Source organism: Saccopteryx bilineata, chromosome 1 (assembly GCF_036850765.1).
Source record: "Saccopteryx bilineata isolate mSacBil1 chromosome 1, mSacBil1_pri_phased_curated, whole genome shotgun sequence".
Classification (NCBI taxonomy): Eukaryota; Metazoa; Chordata; class Mammalia; order Chiroptera; family Emballonuridae; genus Saccopteryx; species Saccopteryx bilineata.
In genome coordinates, this window is record NC_089490.1 from 311,384,396 (window position 1) to 311,404,202 (window position 19,807).

The following is a 19,807-nucleotide window of genomic DNA, read 5'->3' on the forward strand; positions in this document are numbered from 1 at the left end:
TAGAGTCTCACGACTGTGGATGAGCACACAGGCAGGTGAAACTGCCTCTCAGGCAAACAAACAGCAAAATGGCACCCCCTCACAGTGGTGGGCAGGCAACCCACGCATCTGCAATCCCCAATCTCTCTCAAGCGCAAGCACCCATAGCCTTATATAGGCCATACACACGTAGTGCAGCTATGCACTCACGTACCAATTAGGTAAAGTGCTTGCAGCTAGTAACCCCGCAAGCAAGCCTAACACAGCTGCCCCACACAGGGGAAGGCCTCTTCTTGCAGCAGCAAGAGAGCGATCAGGAAAACAACCCCTGTCAGTGGTGGGCAAGTGATCTGCCAAATGGCCCCTCACAGTGGCAGGCAACTTATCCACCCCAAAGGAAAGTACACGTAGCCTTATATAGGCTATACACATGTGGCTATGCCACATGCTCATGCAAAGTGCAAGCCTAACACAGCTGTTTCCCAACACTTCACCCCTTTAGGGTTGCTCGCCTCCCAATCTATGCGACAGGTATCTTCTGCAAAGGTCCCTGTGCAAGAAGTGAGGTACATTACAAAAACAAAGACTACAGCAACAGCACAAGCTATATCAAAAATGGCAATGATTACAAAGGTGCCCTTCACAATGACATCTTCCTGAGCACCCAAGGGATAACACACTTCCACCTTAGGCAGCAAGGCACTGGTTGCCCAGGGAGTTAACTGGAAGCTCATCTCTAGCCCCTGACCCCACAGTGATGACAAAGCCGCCCATTGTAGTTGGAGGGCCATGTTCATTGATGCAAGTGTCGTTGGTGTGTCTCTGCAACTGGATGGGAGCAGCTGCACGGTACAGGAGGGCCTCTACAGATGCCGGGCCCCCGTCAGGGTCTCTCATACTGTCCACTAGCGGCATTTCCATCCAGCAAGGGAGCCAGTGGCCCCCCCTCCTGTTGCAGTCCCTGCTTCAAAAGTTCATTATACCACTCAATGATCAGTCCACAACAGACAGTCCAACTACGTGCAAATCACCGTAGGTCCATTACAGGTAACTAGCCCCAATCTCAATCAAATCTACCCACATCTGTTTGGGTAACCTTTACAGGCCTGTTTTTCTAGTTAGTCAGGGGAGGGGGGTAGCACAGGCAACAGCCCACATAGCCTTATAGTTCTGTGCTGCCTCCACCTCCCCTAAATCCACCACCATCCTTGTGACAGTGTTGATGGGCTGCCCCACATAAGGGCTCAAGATACCCACTAGTGACCCAAAAAGGGCTGACGGGCACAACAGAGAATAAGGTCCCTCATCCCTGCCATAAATACTTACTCATCTGGCCCACTAGACATCAGGTTGAAAGCAGTACTCCTCATACCTACTTCCCAGGGGACCTGCTGCAGTTCGGTATACAACTACCACTGACTTACTGCCCCCGGTAAGTCTCCAGCATTCTGCCAGACCATACAAATGGCAGCCACTACCCATTCTCATAGGGCATGGTTTCCTGGGTTGTCGTGGCAGTTCTGAAGACACTGCCTCAAGGAGGAGTGTGTGGTAATGACAGCTAATTCCTCAATCTCTGTTCCAGAGAACATGATGCCATCCACTCCCATCTCTTACAACCACAGCAACCAAGCTGCCAGGGACTCAGTGGTTTTCTGCCTGAATTTTGCCCCTAACTCCATCAGCTCTGCCTGGGTGTGGGGCTGGACCAAAGAGTGCTCAATCACTTGTGGACAAGGTTGTGCCTGACGCTGAGGCACTTCTGGCTGCTGGGCTTTTATCTTCTGGCTGACCACCAGCCAGGCTGAGTTGACCAATGGCAGTTTCAGCCCAAATCTCCTCCTCCTCCTCTTCCTCAGAGGAGCCAGAAACACCTACAATCACTGACTCAGAGTCACTTCACCAGCATGCACTTCATTCTTCAGCGGCAGCTTTGGATCTTATGGCTGCTAGCTCTCAGCCTAAAGCTGAAATGGAAGCTCTTAAACCCACAGCTGTGCCTCTAATTACTGCCACTGCCAGCATTCAGCTTTCAGTGCAATCTAGAGGTCTCAAACTTGCCGCTCCTTCTGCAGCTCTTGCTACTGCCAGCACTCGCCCTCTCATAGAGCTTCAGTTTCTGCTCACAGGGCTGTAAAAAACACCCAGCCCACAGCCCCCAACAGGATAGCCACAGGGGACTACATGCTCGAGAATGGCCACCCTTTTATTCCACCCCTCAAAGCTGTTGGCAGCTCCATGCTGATCTTATCTGAATCCTGCTGACTATACTAGATGTAATGCCGGTGGCCAAGGCCAGACAGGTTCACATTAGATTTGGGCAAATGGTAGGGGAACTGCAGATCCGCAAAGCTTTGGTCCGTTCCCTTTTATTAGACTCTCCTAATGGTGGGGGAGCAAAGAAGCAGAGGAAAACCTCTTCTCATGGCAGCAGGGGAGTGATCAGGAAAATGGCCTCTCACAGTGGCGGGTAAGTGATCCACCCAAAGGAAAGCACCCTTAGCCTTAAATAGGCTATAGACTATACCAACAGTCTCCTACCTGGTCTCTTGGCCTCCAGATCATACATATGTTCTCCAACTGCCCTCTCACCCCACCCCAGGAACTCCCCACTGATTTCAGATGTAGTCTCTGAGCATGGGCTCTATAAATTTCCTATTGTTGCTGTAACAAATTATCACAAACAGTGGCTTAAACCAACATACATTTATTAGCTCATTTATGCCAGAGGTTGAAATTTTTGAAGTTCAGTTAGTTCTTCAAAAATTTTCTAAAAATTCACATTACTTTTTATTTTTATTTTTATTTTTGTATTTTTCTGAAGCTGGAAACGGGGAGAGACAGTCAGACAGACTCCCACATGCGCCCGACCGGGATCCACCCGGCACGCCCACCAGGGGCAACACTCTGCCCACCAGGGGGTGATGCTCTGCCCCTCCAGGGCGTCGCTCTGCCGCGACCAGAGCTACTTTAGCACCTGGGGCAGAGGCCAAGGAGCCATCCCCAGCGCCTGGGCCATCTTTGCTCCAATGGAGCCTTGGCTGCGGGAGGGGAAGAGAGACAGAGAGGAAGGAGGGGGTGGGGGTGGAGAAGCAAATGGGCGCTTCTCCTATGTGCCCTGGCCGGGAATCGAACCCGGGTCCCCCGCACGCCAGGCCGACGCTCTACCGCTGAGCCAACCGGCCAGGGCTCACATTACTTTTTGACAAGATCCCAACATGCCAGCATCTGCAGCAGTGACTAACTCTGTGCACCACGTGATAATATGTACTCTCAAGAGGCAAGTATGTATGAAAAATAAGACCTCAGTGATGACCTTGAGCAGTACAATGTAAATAACTCCCATGTCACTACCATTTCATAATGTAAAATGGGGCATAAATGGGTTAACTTACAATTACGGAAGTCAGAAGTTCAAAATGAGACTTACTCAGCTAAAATCAAGGTGTTGGCAGGGCTTACTTCTTGTGAAGATATGGCATTCTTTCTGGTGGCTCTAGTTGAAAATCCATTTCCTTGCTTTTTCCATCTTCTAGAGGTTACCCACTTTCCCTGGCTTGTGGCTTCTTTCCATCTTCAAAGCCAGCCAGCAATGAATGCGCAAGGCCCTATCACTTCACAGCACTGTGACACTAACTCTTCTGCCTTCCTCTCCACATTTAAGGACCCCTGTGTGATTGATTACATTAGGCAAACCTGGATAATCCAGATCACCCTATTTTAAGGTCAACTGATTAGCAACCTTAATTACCCCTTGCCATATAACTTATTCATAGATTCTGGGGACTAGGATTTAGATATCTTAAAGAAGTCACTATTCTACCTATAACAGCCTCCCAAATCATTCACAGCCCACTTCCAACCCTCTTCTTCTCCAACCTCATTTGAAACCAAATCAGGAACACATACCACTCTCCAAGGAGTATAAGAACACCATGTATTTCCACATCTCTTTGCATTTCCTCATGTTGCTCCCTCCACCTACAATGTCCTTGGCAATATTTTTTACTGGAGAACACATCATTCAAGAACTCAACTCAGGCTACCACAAACCACTGGATAGTTTGCACACTGCACAAAGGCCTCTGGTAAGACTGAGGCCCAATCCACATTCAGCTCCACAAGCCAGACCTGAGGCTGCAACCACCAGGAGGACGGGTGCCCAGAAGAAACACATTTTTCCAGTTCATCTGGCCAGAAGGGGATGCTGCACAGGAAACCACAACCTTTTTCTTCTTCTAAATACCCCATCCTCGAACACCACAGCACCTTACATGTTTAGCACATTTGTCAAAATGTTAGCACTCCATCCACCTCCCTAGGGTCACAAAAACACCTGTGGGTTTTTTCCCATCTATTTTTACCTAGACCTCAACAAGCAGTTGTCCAATTGTTTCAAAATGTCTCTAAATCAAATTGCTCAGTGAGGCTACTGAGCACCACCTGTGTACTATAGCGCTGAAATAAAAATTTTATGCACAAATGCTTCCATTCGAGGAACCACATGTTGAGGGTCGTCAGCCCCTTAGTTACCTAAAAAATAACAAGTCTGCTTTGCCGTACTCTAGTCCTGCTAGCCCTGGCAACTGATTTCACTCTGCCTTTTTTTCTTGACAAGGTCTTAAGAAAATATTTCTAAGACTTAAAAAACTAAAACAGGCCTGACCTGTGGTAGCGCAGTGGATAAAGCATCGACCTGGAAATGCTGAGGTCGCTGGTTCGAAACCCTGGGCTTGCCTGGTCAAGGCACATATGGGAGTTGATGCTTCCAGCTCCTCCCCCCTGTCTCTCTCCTCTCTTTCTCTGTCTCTCTCTGTCCCTCTCTGTCTCCTCTCTAAAATGAATAAATAAAATAAAAAAAAAATTTAAGAAGGCCCTGGCCGGTTGGCTCAGCGGTAGAGCGTCAGCCTGGCGCACGGGGGACCCGGGTTCAATTCCCGGCCAGGGCACATAGGAGAAGCGCCCATTTGCTTCTCCACCCCCCCCCCTCCTTCCTCTCTGTCTCTCTCTTCCCCTCCCGCAGCCAAGGCTCCATTGGAGCAAAGATGGCCCGGGCGCTGGGGATGGCTCCTTGGCCTTTGCCCCAGGCGCTAGAGTGGCTCTGGTCGCGGCAGAGCGACGCCCCGGAGGGGCAGAGCATCGCCCCCTGGTGGGCAGAGCGTCGCCCCCTGGTGGGCGTGCCGGGTGGATCCCGGTCGGGCGAATGCGGAAGTCTGTCTGACTGTCTCTCCCCGTTTCCAGCTTCAGAAAGAAAAAAAAAAAGAGAGAGAGAAAAAAAACTAAAACAGAACAATATTTAGGGGGGTGACCAGTCTTTCAACTTACTGAAAAGACTGAAAAGATAACTTAGGCTATCTGGGTTAGAATTTGGCATTTACTTTATAACTTGCTGTTTAACATTGTACAAATTATTTAACTTTATTGTGCCTCTGTTTCCTCACCTGCAAAATGGGAACAATCTTATAGGGTTGCTTCTTGTGAAGATATGACAAGGTAACACATATAAAAGCTTAGTAAATATTAGTAATTTTGAAACCAGAGACCAAAAAGAATGGACTAATATTATCAACTACAATAAGCCCATATGGAAAAGGTCATTGTGCATCAAACAACATCTAAACATTGACTGAACACTGCTCAAGGACAACCACTAGTTATGCCCAGTCTCTGGGCATAAGCTGAGTGTATCAATGGTGTCTATCAGAGGTTTATGGTCTAGTGGGCGAGTTAACAGAGAAGTTCAACAAAGAAGCCAATCATCACAGCCTGGTGATAAAAGCATAATAAAGGGGTATACAAAATGCAACTGGAGGACAGCAGTCCTAACTCTACCTAGGGAGGGCAGAAAAAGAAGTTTAAATCTTGGAAGACAAGTACCGTATTTCCCCATGTATAAGACACAACCCCTTTTTGAAAAATTTGGGGCCTATAAACTGGGTGTATCTTATACAGTGGTTGTGGCATTTCAAATGCTATAGATGGAACTTAGGACAAGGCAATATATGAAGACAGTGATCTGTCATTAGACATAGATGAGGACAAGCTAATGGATAGGAGTTTTGACAGTGATGAAAAGTTTGAATTTTATGATGAATAAAACTTGAGTTCAATAACTTTATGTAATATTTTTTTCAAATTTCAGGCCCCAAAATTAAGGTGTGTCTTATACACACAGGAGCATCTTATACATATGGAAATATGGTAGGTGTCCACAGTGTGGAGGTAGGGAGATTCTCACAGCAGAGGGAACATCAAATACCAGGACAGGAAGCGTCAAGGAGCACAAACAACTCACAAAACTGCAAGTTGTTCTTTCATATATGCCTACCACAGACTGCTTGCTTTACATACATTACCTTAGGCAGTTAATAATCTCTGTTGAATAAAGAAACTGAGGTTCCAGAACATGAAGAAATGTGGCTAGCCTGGCCTGTGGTGGCACAAGGGAACACTGAAGTCGCGGGTTCAAAATCCTGCACTTGCCCAATCAATGCACATATAACAAGTAATCAATGAACTAAAGTGAAGCAACTAAGAGTTGATACTTCTCATTCCCCCACCTCTCTCCTCTCTCTGTAAAATAAATAAATAAAAATTTTTAGTATTTTAGAATATAAAAGTTCTGTCCGTTTTTGAAATAAAACAAAATACAAATTTTTCTTACTGTCAATAAACTTTATTAAATATAATTGCCATTATTATTAATGATTTCTTGCCAGCGTGAGGGCCATTTGTATATCCCATTTTTGAATAATGTTTTATCTTTTGATGCGAAAAATTGAACCAGTGCTTGTTTGATATCTTCTTCATTTTTGAATTTTTTGCCCTTCAAAAAATTTTGTAAGGACAAAAACAAGTGATAGTCAGAAGGTGCTAAGTCCGGTGAATATGGTGGATGCGACAGACATGCTTCTGTAGCATTTCTTCCTTGTTGAAATTCGTAAAAATTACAGTGGCATAAATGAACTTTATCAGTAGCCATGGGTACACTATTGCTTCACACATAAGACTAACGTGAATCAACTTTGTTTTAGTTAATTTGCTACGTCAGTATGTATACATTAAGTGATAAAAATAGGCACACATGCACCAAATAAACGTGCTTACATGTTGAAACTTATTGTGATAGAAATGGACAGAACTTTCCGGTAGACCTTCTATATATAAATACATATATAGAGAGAGAAATGTGGCTAGTCAATACCCAAACTGAGATTTGAACCAGGTCTACTTGTCTACAAATATTTGTTTGATCATTTTCCCAAAAGTAATTATGAACCAAGGAAAAGTTCTGATCAGGAGTTAAGTGATTGGATTTTCATCTTAGAAAAATTATTCTAGCAGCAATATAAAGGATAGACTGGGCCCTGGCCAGTTAGATCAGTGGTAGAGCATCAACCAGCGTGTGAAGTCCTGGGTTCAATTCCCAGTCAGAGCACAAAGGAGAAACAACCATCTACTTCTCCTCCCTACCCCACCCCTTCCCCACTTTCTCCTCCCACAGCCATGGCTCAACTGATCCCATACACTGGCCCTGGGCACTGAGAATAGCTCCATGGAGCCTCTGCCTCAGGTGCTAAAAATAGCTCAGTTGCAAACATCAGCCCCAGATGGGCAGAGCATCAGCCCCAGGGAGGGGTCACCAGGTAGATCCCAGTTGATGCGCATGCGAGAGTCTATCTCCCCTGCTCTCACTTAAATAAAAAAAAAATTTTAAGGATAGATTAGAGGGGGTAAGGCCTAAAGGCCAAATTCCATCAGCTACCTGTTTTGATAATTGAACTTTTGCTGGAACACAACTAGTGCACACCTATTTGTTTAAATATTTCCATGGAAGCTTTTGTGTTACAATGTCAGAGTTTGACTAGATCCACCCTTCTAACCTGCAAAGCTAAAACCATTTACTATCTGGTCGTTTACAGAAAGTTTGCTAGTCCCTAATTCGTATAAGCAATAGCTACTGTAGTAACCAGGCAAGAAATGATGGGGCCTGAACTTAGAGCAGTGGGGATGAAGAAGCATTTGAGAAATCTAAGGAAAACAAATCACCAGTGTGACTGACTGGTTAGAAGAGTGGTAAAAGGGTAGTCTATAGCAGTGGTCCCCAACTCCCGGGCCGCGGACTGGTACCAGTCCGTAGAGAACAAATAAATAACTTACATTATTTCCGTTTTATTTATATTTAAGTCTGAACGATGTTTTATTTTTAAAAAGTGACCAGATTCCCTCCGTTACATCTATCTAGACTCACTCTTGACGCTTGTCTCGGTCACGTGATACATTTATCCGTCCCACCCTAAAGGCCTGTCCGTGAAAATATTTTCTGACATTAAACCGGTCCGTGGCCCAAAAAGCGTTGGGGACCACTGGTCTATAGGACTACTCCTAGGTTTCTAGCTCAGCAGTCTGCTTAGAGCAGTGGTAGTCAACCTGGTCCCTACTCCCACTAGTGGGCATTCCAGCTTTCATGGTGGGTGGTAGTGGAGCAACCAAACTATAAATAAAAAGATAGATTTAACTATAGTAAGTTGTTTTATATAAAGATTTATTCTGGCAAACAGTGAAAATTCGACATAAATTACTTGGTAAGTAATTATTATTATATGCTTTAACTTGCTGTAACTCTGCTTTAAAATTTTATAAAGTAAAGTTACTTCCCTACTTTATAAATCACCATTACTGTGGAACCAGTGGGTGGTTAGAAAATTTTACTACTAACAGAGATACAAAAGTGGGCGGTAGGTATAAAAAGGTTGACTACCCCTGGCTTAGATGGTAGGCTAGGATGTGGCATGTTAAATAATGGCCCCAAAATATGTCCATATGCATATACCTAGAACAGTGAATGTCACCTTATATGGCAAAAGTGACTTTGCATATGTAGTTAATGACCTTGAGATGTGAGGATTATCCTCGATTATCTAGGTGGTCCCAGAAGTGTACTTATAAAAAAGGGCAGAAGTAGATTTGACACAGAACAAGAGAAAGTAGTGTGTCCAAAGAGGGGGATTGGAGTGGAGCCACAAACCAAAGAATGCGAACAGCCACTAGAAGCTAGAAGCAGTAAGAAACCGATTCTCCTCTAGGACCTCCAGAGTGTGCCCCTGTCACACCTTGATTCCAGCCCAGTGAAAATTATTTCAGACTTCCGGCTTCCAGAATGATGAGAGAATAAATTTGTTTTTAGCCACTGAGTTTGTGGTAAATTGTTACAGTGGCAATAGGGATCTAATACACAGGATTGTGAATTTAGAAGGAAAAGAAAATGAGCTCAGTTTTTGGACTTGTGACATTTAAGGTATCCTATGACAAGGGTAAAGACATCCAGTACTGTCAGGAGCCGATCAACGACTGCTGGCTGACAAGGTCACAGCTGGAGAAGACCCACAACTGCTGGCTGACAAGGTCACAGCAGAAGAAGATCAAAAACTGCTGATTGACAAAGTCACAGCAGAGAAGACCAACGGCTGCTGGTTGACAAATTCACCGCAGTGAAGACCAATGGGCTGCGGGTTGACAAAGTCACCGCAAAGGAAAGGCACAACGATACTTCCCCCTTTGACTTTTTGAATTAATCTGACCTTATATCCCCCTTTTCTGGGTGTGTGCTATTATTTATGGCACAGGGATAATAGTACCGTACTTTCCCTGTAGATTCGTAGTAATTTCTTTGGAAATGAGACAGGTGTGAGTTCCACAGAGAAGCCTATAAGCCCCTTGAACTGGACTCGTAAACATAAGAGGCTGGCTATGATATCCCTCATAAAGGGTTAAGTTTGTAGGAGAATTTCTTATTAATCATGTTAGGAAGAATAGATTGTGACTTGTGAATGGGTAGGAGGCAGTGGCTGTGCACAGAGCACCTTTTGGCCTTCACTTAATTCAACATTTTTCCTCCCTAGCCTTTTCATGTGATAGAGTAGAGAAACTTTCCTTTCTTCTTGCTTACCTGACCTGCAGATGGTGGAACACTCTGAGAAGAATATAGTTAGAACTTAACTAGTGTGTGAATATAGTAAATAAATAAAATTTGACTAGACAATAGAATCTTAGGAAAGGAGTAATGGGATGGCCCGTTGCGTGGCCTGGGATGGGAACGCAGTCAGCAAGAAAAGAATGTTTTGCTAAGAGACTTGTTTTATGACTGAAGGCAGTTGCTGGGCTTTCTCAGTGAGACACTCTCATGAGGTTTGTGTACTTTCCAAGATTTTTTCTTCAGATAATGAGAGGAATGTGGGGGGATCCACAGAAGCAATAGCAATTAATGTCTTCTGAAATTATGTTGCTACTAAGCTATCTTGCAAATGCACTCTATATATCTTTAAGTAAAAGTTACTCTTAATGTTATGTCAATTTTTAATGGGCAAGCCTTTTGTTATCTTGTGAGAAAAGTTAGGACACTGCATAAACTCAAGGCCATTTGCCTGAGCAAGCGGTGGTCCTTTGCTAATAATCCTTAATGATTTTGTCTGTTAATCTCTCTCTGCCCCTTGACTCACAACAACAGTAAAGTTGAGTTATTAGTTAGTACTAATCCTTTAAAAGCTTTTACCAATGTTGTTATCACTATTCAAGTTATTTTTTAGTTGTACTTTGAGTGAATTGCCACCTGATTTGTAGTTTATAGATATAAATTAACTGTTATCTGGAAACATGTAAACATAGTGAAACAGAAGCAATGATTAATACCATGTAATTGTAACTTGGTGTGTGTGTATAAAAAAGGAGCTGTACTAGCATTTGGGAGAGATGCCTGGCAGTAAATGCTAACTAGAGAATAAAGAGAAAGAAAAGAATTCGGCTCTCTCACTCGATTTCGCCGTCGCCGTCTCCTCCTGTGGGACCCCTGGATTCCCCCCGGGGCTGGACCCCGGCACAGTACAATAAGAAAAAATGGATAGGAACTCGGAAGAACTCCGGGTAAAATACAAGAAGCAGTCATTAGTCCACAAGAATAAAACTTGGAATAATACCAGGGGAAAGAGAAGAGTGAGAAGAAGCAAGGGCTGGGGCTATACCCCATAACAATTCTAGATGTTGATGAAGAGTTGAAAATACAATTCAATAATAGATGACTTTACAATGACTTCTTGAGGTGCTATGGTATACAGCAGCAGTAGTAATACTGTAATGTAACAGCTAATATATGCAATATTTAGGTGTCAAATATTGTTTAGATTGCTTTGCATCCTTTTTTTTTTTTTTTTTTTTTTTGCATTTTTCTGAAGCTGGAAATGGGGAGGCAGTCAGACAGACTCCCGCATGCGCCCGACCGGGATCCACCAGGGGGCGATGCTCTGCCCATCCGGGCATCGCTCTGTCGCAACCAGAGCCACTCTAGCACCTGGGGCAGAGGCCAAGGAGCCATCCCCAGCGCCCGGGCCATCTTTTTGCTCCAATGGAGCCTCGGCTGCGGGAGGGGAAGAGAGAGACAGAGAGGAAGGAGAGGGGGAGGGGTGGAGAAGCAGATGGGCACCTCTCCTGTGTGCCCTGGCCGGGAATCGAACCCGGGACTTCCGCACGCCAGGCCGACGCTCTACCACTGAGCCAACCAGCCAGGGCCTGCATCCATTCTTAACTCCCCACAACTTATAAATATTATTATGCCTTTAAAGACAAAAAAAGGGAATACAACCCAGTAACTTACTCAAAATCACTCATCTGATTAACAAAAGCTAGGATTAGATTATCATCATCTTAACCCAAAAGCCAAAACAAAGTCTAAAAACTAACCTTACTGTTGACAGAAGGGTTTAAAGTAAAAGTATACCAACCCTGGCCCTGGCCGGTTGGCTCAGTGGTAGAGTGTCGGCCTGGCGTACGGGAGTCCCGGGTTCGATTCCCAGCCCGGGCACACAGGAGAAGCGCCCATCTGCTTCTCCACCCCTCCCCCTCTCCTTCCTCTCTGTCTCTCTCTTCCCCTCCCACAGCCAAGGCTCCACTGGAGCAAAGTTGGCCCAGGCGCTGAGGATGGCTCTATGGCCCTGCCTCAGGCGCTAGAATGGCTCTGGTCGTAACAGAGCAACGCCCCAGATGGGCAGAGCATTGCCCCTGGTGGGCATGCCGGGTGGATCCCGGTCGGGCCATGTGGGAGTCTGTCTGAATGCCTCCCCGTTTCCAGCTTCAGAAAAATAAAAAATAAAAATAAAAAAGTATACCAACATAATACGTGGTGATTTGAACTGGAGAAATGTGCCACATGTTAAAGCCTACACTAGAAGGGGACAATCACTGAGAGGTGGGTGACAGTCAACAGACATAGGAATTAGGGGGAAGGAAAAAGGGGGTACTGACAGCCCCAAGGAACCTGAGGGGATAGAGGTCAAACTCATCTAGGAATATCAGCTAGAATGTGGGATGGTAGATACTGGGAACAAATCAGGAATTCAGTTTTTCTATGCCAATTCTTGGATAGGGACATAAAGCAAGCAGAGAAAATGAGACAGGCACAGGAAGGAAGAGGGATGATGCTGGGCTGTCAGTCTGGCAGAACGTTAAAAGCAAAGGTTTAAGAATCAGAAGGATATGGGAGTCTAGGTTCCAGTTCCACACCACCCAAGCTTAGGACCAGTCTCTTATCCTCTCAAAGCCTCGATGTTTTCATTTGTAAAATGGGAATAAAACCCGTATTTCAGATCAAGTCAAATAATGTAAAGCACACGGTGAGTGGCTTAAAACTTAAGTGTCATTATTACCGTTATTGTATTATGTAGTATGTTACTGGATTATATTACAGCATTAATCCCCTACTCTTCAGTACCGCTGTATTACCATCATTCTATCAAGAACAGTGGAGTGGAGTGAACAGAACAGGCCTGGGTTGTGGCACCCAGCCGACCACCTGTAGTACCTCAAAAGGGCCCCCCGTGTCGCCTCTCAGCGCACTCCCTTCACCAGCCCAATGGACAATGGCTGACTCTCCAGGCCGGGTCCCCAGGGACCGGCCCGCCCCTTTCCCTCTGCAGCCTGGCGCCGCGGAGACGCGCAGCACGCGCCGGTCCACCCCACGCGCCTCAGCGCAGGCCCGAGCCCCCTCCCCAGCGCCGGCCTCACCTTTGCGTAGTTCTGCACGAGGCGACTGATAACCTCGCGTTCGACCTGCCACTCCGGCTTCTTCAACTGCTTCCTCAACTGTTTCTTTTGACTCTGCTTATGGCTGTGTTTCTTCTTCCAGCGATTGAAGCTCCGCACCGGATCGGACCGGGACCCCAAACCCCGAGAGTCGGCAGTTTTGCCCATCGCTGCCGTAGCCGTAGCCCAGACGGCTTCAGACACGAGACGCTTCAGACGAGAGGACGCGGAACCAGCGTGGGGCAAAAAGACAACAGCGCGTGCGCGAGACCAGAAGCCCGCCCCCAAGCTTTTGAACCCGGGGCACGTGTCATTGACGTCGAGGAAAATGGGACGACGATTGGTGACTTGGATACCGCAGGGAGGGCGTAGCGGAGCAATCCTGGGAATATGGAGGCGGAGCGATCTGAGGAAGAGGGCGGGGTCGAGTGGCTCCAAGGATACCCGGCTCTTTAAATCAGCGCTTCGGCGCTGGTTGCTGTTACTATGGTGACGTCAGAACTAGTTAATCCTGAAGGGCCGTTCGCGCAGGCGCTAGCGCTACCTGGTAAAGAGCGCGCCCACACTCGTCCACAGTCTGTGAATTATAATTGTAAGCCTTGTTTTGCATATTTCTATCCAGGGAGCAAAAGGATTTGCTCCGAAGTCAAACAGCTAGTTTGTAAGTTTGATTTTCGTCCACTGAGGTTATCTCCTTAGGAATAAAAGGATTTTTCCCTTTTTTCTGGCCTCTCAGCCTCTGCAGCAGCAGGTAACTGGAGCCGAGTCATACTAAATTTGCTTTAAACTGCTATTATGAAGACAAAATGATAATTAAAAATAAAGAATTAAAAGAAGCATTGTTAACTATTTAAGTGAATTGGCTCTCAATGATTTTTTTTTTCCTTTCTTTGGCACATTTACCTAGAGTGTTCACAGGTAATACAGTGGGTGGAGGTGGGGGCAGAATTGTGGCAAGAAAAACAGGAAGGTTAAAAAAAGAAAAGGAAAACAGGAAGATTAGGTTCAAAGTTCACATGGGGCCTGACCTGTGGTGGCGCAATGGATAAAACCTCGACCTGGAAATGCTGAGGTCGCCAGTTTGAAACCCAAGTGGTCTTGCCTGGTCAAGGCACATATGGGAGTTGACGCTTCCAGCTCCTCCCCCCCTTCTCTCTCTCTGGCTCTCCTCTCTCTCTCTCTCTCTCTCTCTCTCTCTCTCTCTCTTTCTCTCTCTCTCTCTCTCTCTCCCTCTCTTCTCTAAAATGAATAAATAAAAAATAAAAAAAATTCACATGGACTGTTCCAAATCCGGATGACTAGTCACTCCCAGTCTCATGCCCATCCCTTTAAACAGAAGAGAGCTTTGGGGATATGGGGGGTGCCGAGGCGGTGCAGCCTGAAATGGGCAATCTCCACACTCAGAGTCATTAGCTGTGGTATAAAGCTCAATGAGGGGAAATTATATTAATGTATATATACACCCATAAAAAATTAAAAATAGAACTACCATCTGATCCAGCAATTCTAGTTCTGGATATATACACAAGAATCAAAAGCAGGGTCTGGTAAATATATTTACACACCAGTTCACAGTTGCCAGAAGGTGGAAGCAACCTGTGTGCATCCATGATGGATGGATAAACTTACAATGGAATATTATTCTACCTTAAGAAGAAAAGAAATTCTGACAGTGCTACTACGAGAATGAATATTGACGACGTGAAGTGAAAGAAATCAGTGCAAAAGGAAAAAATACTGTATGACTCCACTTACATGAGGTACTTAGGGCAGTCAAAATTACACAGAAAGAATGGTGATTGCCAGGGAGTAGAAGAAGCTGAAATGGGGAATTACTGTTTTTAATGGGTATAGTGTTTCCATTTTGTAAGATAAAAGGAGTTCTGGAGATTGGTTGCACAACAATGTGAATATACTTAATGCCGCTGAATTGTACATTTACAAAGGTTTATTAAGTGACAGGTGGGGAGGCAGAGAGACAAGACTCCCGCATGTGCCCTGACAAGGATCCATCAGGCAAGCTCCCTATTGGTTGATGCTCTGCCCCCCTCGGGCCATTGCTCTGTTGCTCAGCAACTGAGCTATTTTAATGCCTGAGGTGAAGCCATAGAGGCATCCACAACTCCTGGGGCCAACTTGCTCCCACCGAGCCATGGCTGCAGGAGGAGAAGATGGGGGAGGAGCAGAGCAGAGGATCACTTCTCCTGTATGCCCTGACTGGAAATCAAACCTGGGACTTCAACATGCCAGGCTGATGCTCTACCACTGAGCCAACCAGCCAGGGCCATTTGACAAGGTTTAAATAGTAAATTTTATGTGTATTCTACCACAGTTTTAAAAAAAATTGTTTTTTAATTTTTGTGATATACACACACATACACACACACACACAAGACAATGAAACTCTCAGGTCTGACTCTCATGAAGCAGCCAGGCAATTATACGCCTCAAAGACAACAAAAAAATAAAACTGGAAAATCTGGAAAATTCATCTCTAGGGAAAGTGACTGCCCTAAGACAGGGGTCGGGAAACTTTTTGGCTGAAAGAGCCATGAACGCCACATATTTTAAAACATAATTCCATGAAAGCCATACAACGACCTGTGTACATTAGGCATTATCCAATAAAAATTTGGTGTTGTCCCAGAGGACAGCTGTGATTGGCTCCAGCCACCCGCAACCATGAACATGAGCGGTAGGAAATGAATGGATTATAATACATGAGAATGTTTTATATTTTTAACAATATTTTTTTTTATTAAAGATTTGTCTGCGAGCCAGATGCAGCCATCAAAAGAGCCACATCTGCCTCACGAGCCATAGGTTCTCAACCCCTGCCCTAAGAGAAAGACCTGAATGAATATAATAGCATTTAAGCAGCTGTCAAACAAATGGCAGGCACTAATCTTGCCACTGTCTTTTCAGCGAAACCTACCACTTACAGTTAATAAACCCTTCCACGTACTCATTGTTTCTTTTTTTTTATTTAGACAATTAATTATAACTGGGTGACATTGATCAATTCGAGTACAAAGATTCAGAGAAAACATCTCCAGATCATTTGGACATTTGATCATGTTGTATACCCATCACCCAAAGTCAAATTGTCCTCCATCACCTTTTATTTGGTTTTCTTTATATCCCTCCCTTCCCCTCCCCTCTCCCCCCATTCCTACCATCTCCTCCCTTCCCCTCCCCCAGTAACCACTGCAATCTTGTCCATGCCCATGAGTCTCAATTTTCTGTCCCACCTATGTATGGAATCATACAGTTCTTAGTTTTTTCTGATTTACTTATTTCACTCAGTATAATGTTATCAAGGTCCATCCATGTTGTTGTAAATGATCCGATGTCATCATTTCTTATGGCTGAGTAGTATTCCATAGTACAGAGGCCCCCAAACTTTTTACACAGGGGGCCAGTTCACTGTCCCTCAGACCGTTGGAGGGCCGGACTATAAAAAAAACTATGAACAAATCCCCATGCACACTGCACATAACTTATTTTAAAGTAAAAAAACAAAACGGGAACAAATACAATATTTAAAATAAAGAACAAGTAAATTTAAATCAACAAACTGACCAGTATTTCAATGGGAACTATGGACCTGCTTTTAGCTAATGAGATGGTCAATGTGCTCCTCTCACTGACCACCAATGAAAGAGGTGCCCCTTCCGGAAGTATGGTGGGGCCGGATAAATTACCTCAGGGGGCTGCATGCGGCCCACGGGCCATAGTTTGGGGACCCCTGCCATTGTATATATGTACCACATCTTCTTTATCCAATCTTCTATTGAAGGGCTTTTTGATTGTTTCCATGTCTTGGCCACTGTGAACAAAGCTGCAATGAACATGGGGCTGCATGTGTCTTTATGTACCAATGTTTTTGTGTTTGGGAGTATATACCCAGTAGAGGGATTGCTGGGTCATATGGTAGTTCTATTCTTAATTTTTTTGAGGAACGACCATACTTTCTTCCATAATGGTTGTACTACTTTACATTCCCATCAACAGCGGATGAGGGTTCCTTTTTCTCCACAATGTCTCCAACAAATGTTATTACTTGTCTTGTTGATAATAGCTAATCTAACAGGTGTGAGGTGGTATCTCATTGTAGTTTTGATTTGCATTTCTCTAATAGCTAGTGAAGATGAACATCTTTTCATATATCTATTGGCCATTTATATTTCTTCCTGGGAGAAGTGTCTGTTCATGTCCTCTTCCCATTTTTTTATTGGATTGTTTGCTTGTTTGTTGTTGAGTTTTGTGAGTTCTTTGTGTATTTTGGATATTAGGCCCTTATCTGTGCTGTTGTTTGAAAATATCATCTCTCATTTAGTTGGTTGTCTGTTTGTTTTGTTGTCAGTTTCTCTTGCTGTGCAAAAGCTAACTTAGTCTGATGTAGTCCCATTCATTTATCTTTGCCTTCACTTCCCTTGCCTGTGGAGTCAAATTAATAAAATGCTCTTTATGACCAAGGTCCATGAGTTTAGTACCTATGTTTTCTTCTATGTAATTTATTGTTTTAGGTCTTATATTTAGGTCTTTAATCCATTTTGAATTAATTTTAGTACAGGGGGACAAACTGTAGTCGAGTTTCATTCTTTTGCATATGGCTTTCCAGTTTTCCCAGCACTATTTATTAAAGAGGCTTTCTTTTCTCCATTGTGTGTTCTCGGCTCCTTTATCAAAGATTATTTGACCATATATATGTGGTTTTATTTCTGGGCTCTCTATTCTGTTCCATTGGTCTGAATGTCTATTTATCTGCCAATACCATGCTGTTTTGATCATGGCTCTGTAATATAATTTGAAGTCAGGTATTGTAATGCCCCCAGCTTTGTTCTTTTTCCTTAGGCTTACTTTGGCTATTCAGGGTTTTTAATAGCTCCATATAAATGTGATGATTTTTTGTTCCATTTCTTTGAAAAATGACATAGGAATTTTGATAGGAATTGCATTAAATTTGTATATTGCTTTAGGTAATATGGTCATTTTGACTATATTTATTCTTCCTATCCAAGAACAAGGAATATTTTTCCATTTCATTTTCTCTTTTTTGATTTCCCTTAACAATACTTTGTAGTTTTCATTATATAGGTCCTTTACATTCTTTGTTATATATATTTTTGTTGTTGTTGCAACCATAAAAGGGATTATTTTTTTGAGTTCGTTTTCTGATGTTTCATTGTTGGCATATAGGAAGGCTATAGACTTCTGTATATTAATTTTGTATCCTGCAACCTTACTGTATTGGTTTATTGTTTCTAATAGTCTTTTTGTGGAGTCTTTGTGGTTTTCAATGTACAGGATCATATCATCTGAAAAAAGTGAAACTTTTACTTTTTCTTTCCCAATATGAATGCCTTCTCTTATCTGATTGCTCTGGCTAGAACTTCCAGTACTACGTTAAATAAGAGTGAAGAGAGTCGACAGCCTTGTCTTGTTCCTGATTTTAGAGAAAAAGTCCTCAGTTTTTTGCCATTTAGTATAATGTTAGCTGATGGTTTGTCATAAATGGCCTTTATTATGTTGAGATATTTTTCTTCTATACCCATTTTGTTGAGTGTTTTAAACATAAAATGATGTTGTATTTTATCAAATGCCTTTTCTGCATCTATTAACAGGATCATAGGGTTTTTTTCTTTGTTTTGTTGACATGGTGTATTACGTTAACCATTTTACATATGTTGAACCATCTTGTGATTCCGGGATGAATCCCACTTGATAGTGATGAATTATTTTTTTACTGTGTTGTTGTATTCAATTTGCTAGTATTTTGTTTAGGATTTTAGCATCTCTATTCATTAAAGATATTGGTCTGTAGTTTTCTTTTTTTGTGTTGTCCTTGCCAGGTTTTGGTATGAGGGTTATGTGGGCCTCATAAAATGTGTTTGGAAGTATTGCTTCTTCAATTTTTTGGAAGATTCTGGGTAGAATAGGAACCAAGTCTTCTTTGAATGTTTGATAGAATTCACTACTATAGTTGTCTAGCCCTGGACTTTTATTTTTTGGGAGGTTTTTGGTAGTTGTTTCTTTTTCCTCCCTGCTTATGGGTCTGTTTAGGCTATCTACTTCTTCATGACTCAGTCTAGGAAGATTGTATTGTTCTAGGAATTTATCTATTTCTTCTAGATTGTTAAATTTGGTGGCATATAGTTTTTCATAGCATTCTACGATAACTTTTTGTATATCTATGATATCTATGGTGATTTCTCTTCTTTCATTTTGTATTTTGTTTATATGAGTTCCTTCTTTTTTCCTTAGTGAGTCTTGCCAAGGGTTTGTCAATTTTGTTGATCATTTCAAAAAATCACCTCCTTGTTTTATTGTTTTTTTTCTATAGTTTTTCTGTTCTTTATTTCATTTATTTCTGCTCTGACTTTTATTATTTCCTTTCTTCTGCTGGTTTTGGGTTGCCTTTGTTCTTCTTCTTTTTTTTTTTTTTTTTTACAGGAACAGAGAGAGTCAGATAGAGGGATAGATAGCGACAGACACAGACAGGAACAGAGAGAGATGAGAAGCATCAATCATCAGTTTTTCGTTGTGACACCATAGTTGCTCATTGATTGCTTTCTCATATATGCCATGACTGCGGGCCTTCAGCAGACTGAGTAACCCCCCACTCAAGCCAGTGACCCTGGGTCCATGCTAGTGAGCTTTTTGTTCAAGCCAGATGAGCCCGCGCTCAAGCTGGCAACCCCAGGGTCTCGAATCTGGGTCCTTCCGCTTCCCAGTCCGACGCTCTATCCACTGC

At 43.5% G+C, this 19,807-nt stretch overlaps 1 protein-coding gene and 1 non-coding gene across 2 annotated transcripts in view; both read right to left on the reverse strand.

The window, feature by feature from the left end:
* The window catches only part of DDX10 (DEAD-box helicase 10), a 338,420-nt gene extending 325,128 nt beyond the window's left edge, over positions 1–13,292 (reverse strand). The window contains exon 1 of the mRNA XM_066247305.1: positions 13,033–13,292. Within this exon, the coding sequence (XP_066103402.1) occupies positions 13,033–13,218 (186 nt within the window). The 5' untranslated portion in view covers positions 13,219–13,292. The remainder of the gene's footprint in view (positions 1–13,032) is intronic.
* Positions 11,466–11,541, reverse strand: TRNAA-GGC (transfer RNA alanine (anticodon GGC)). Its single transcript has one exon. It is a non-coding gene; the product is annotated as a tRNA-Ala (tRNA).
* Positions 13,293–19,807: the final 6,515 nt, after the last annotated feature.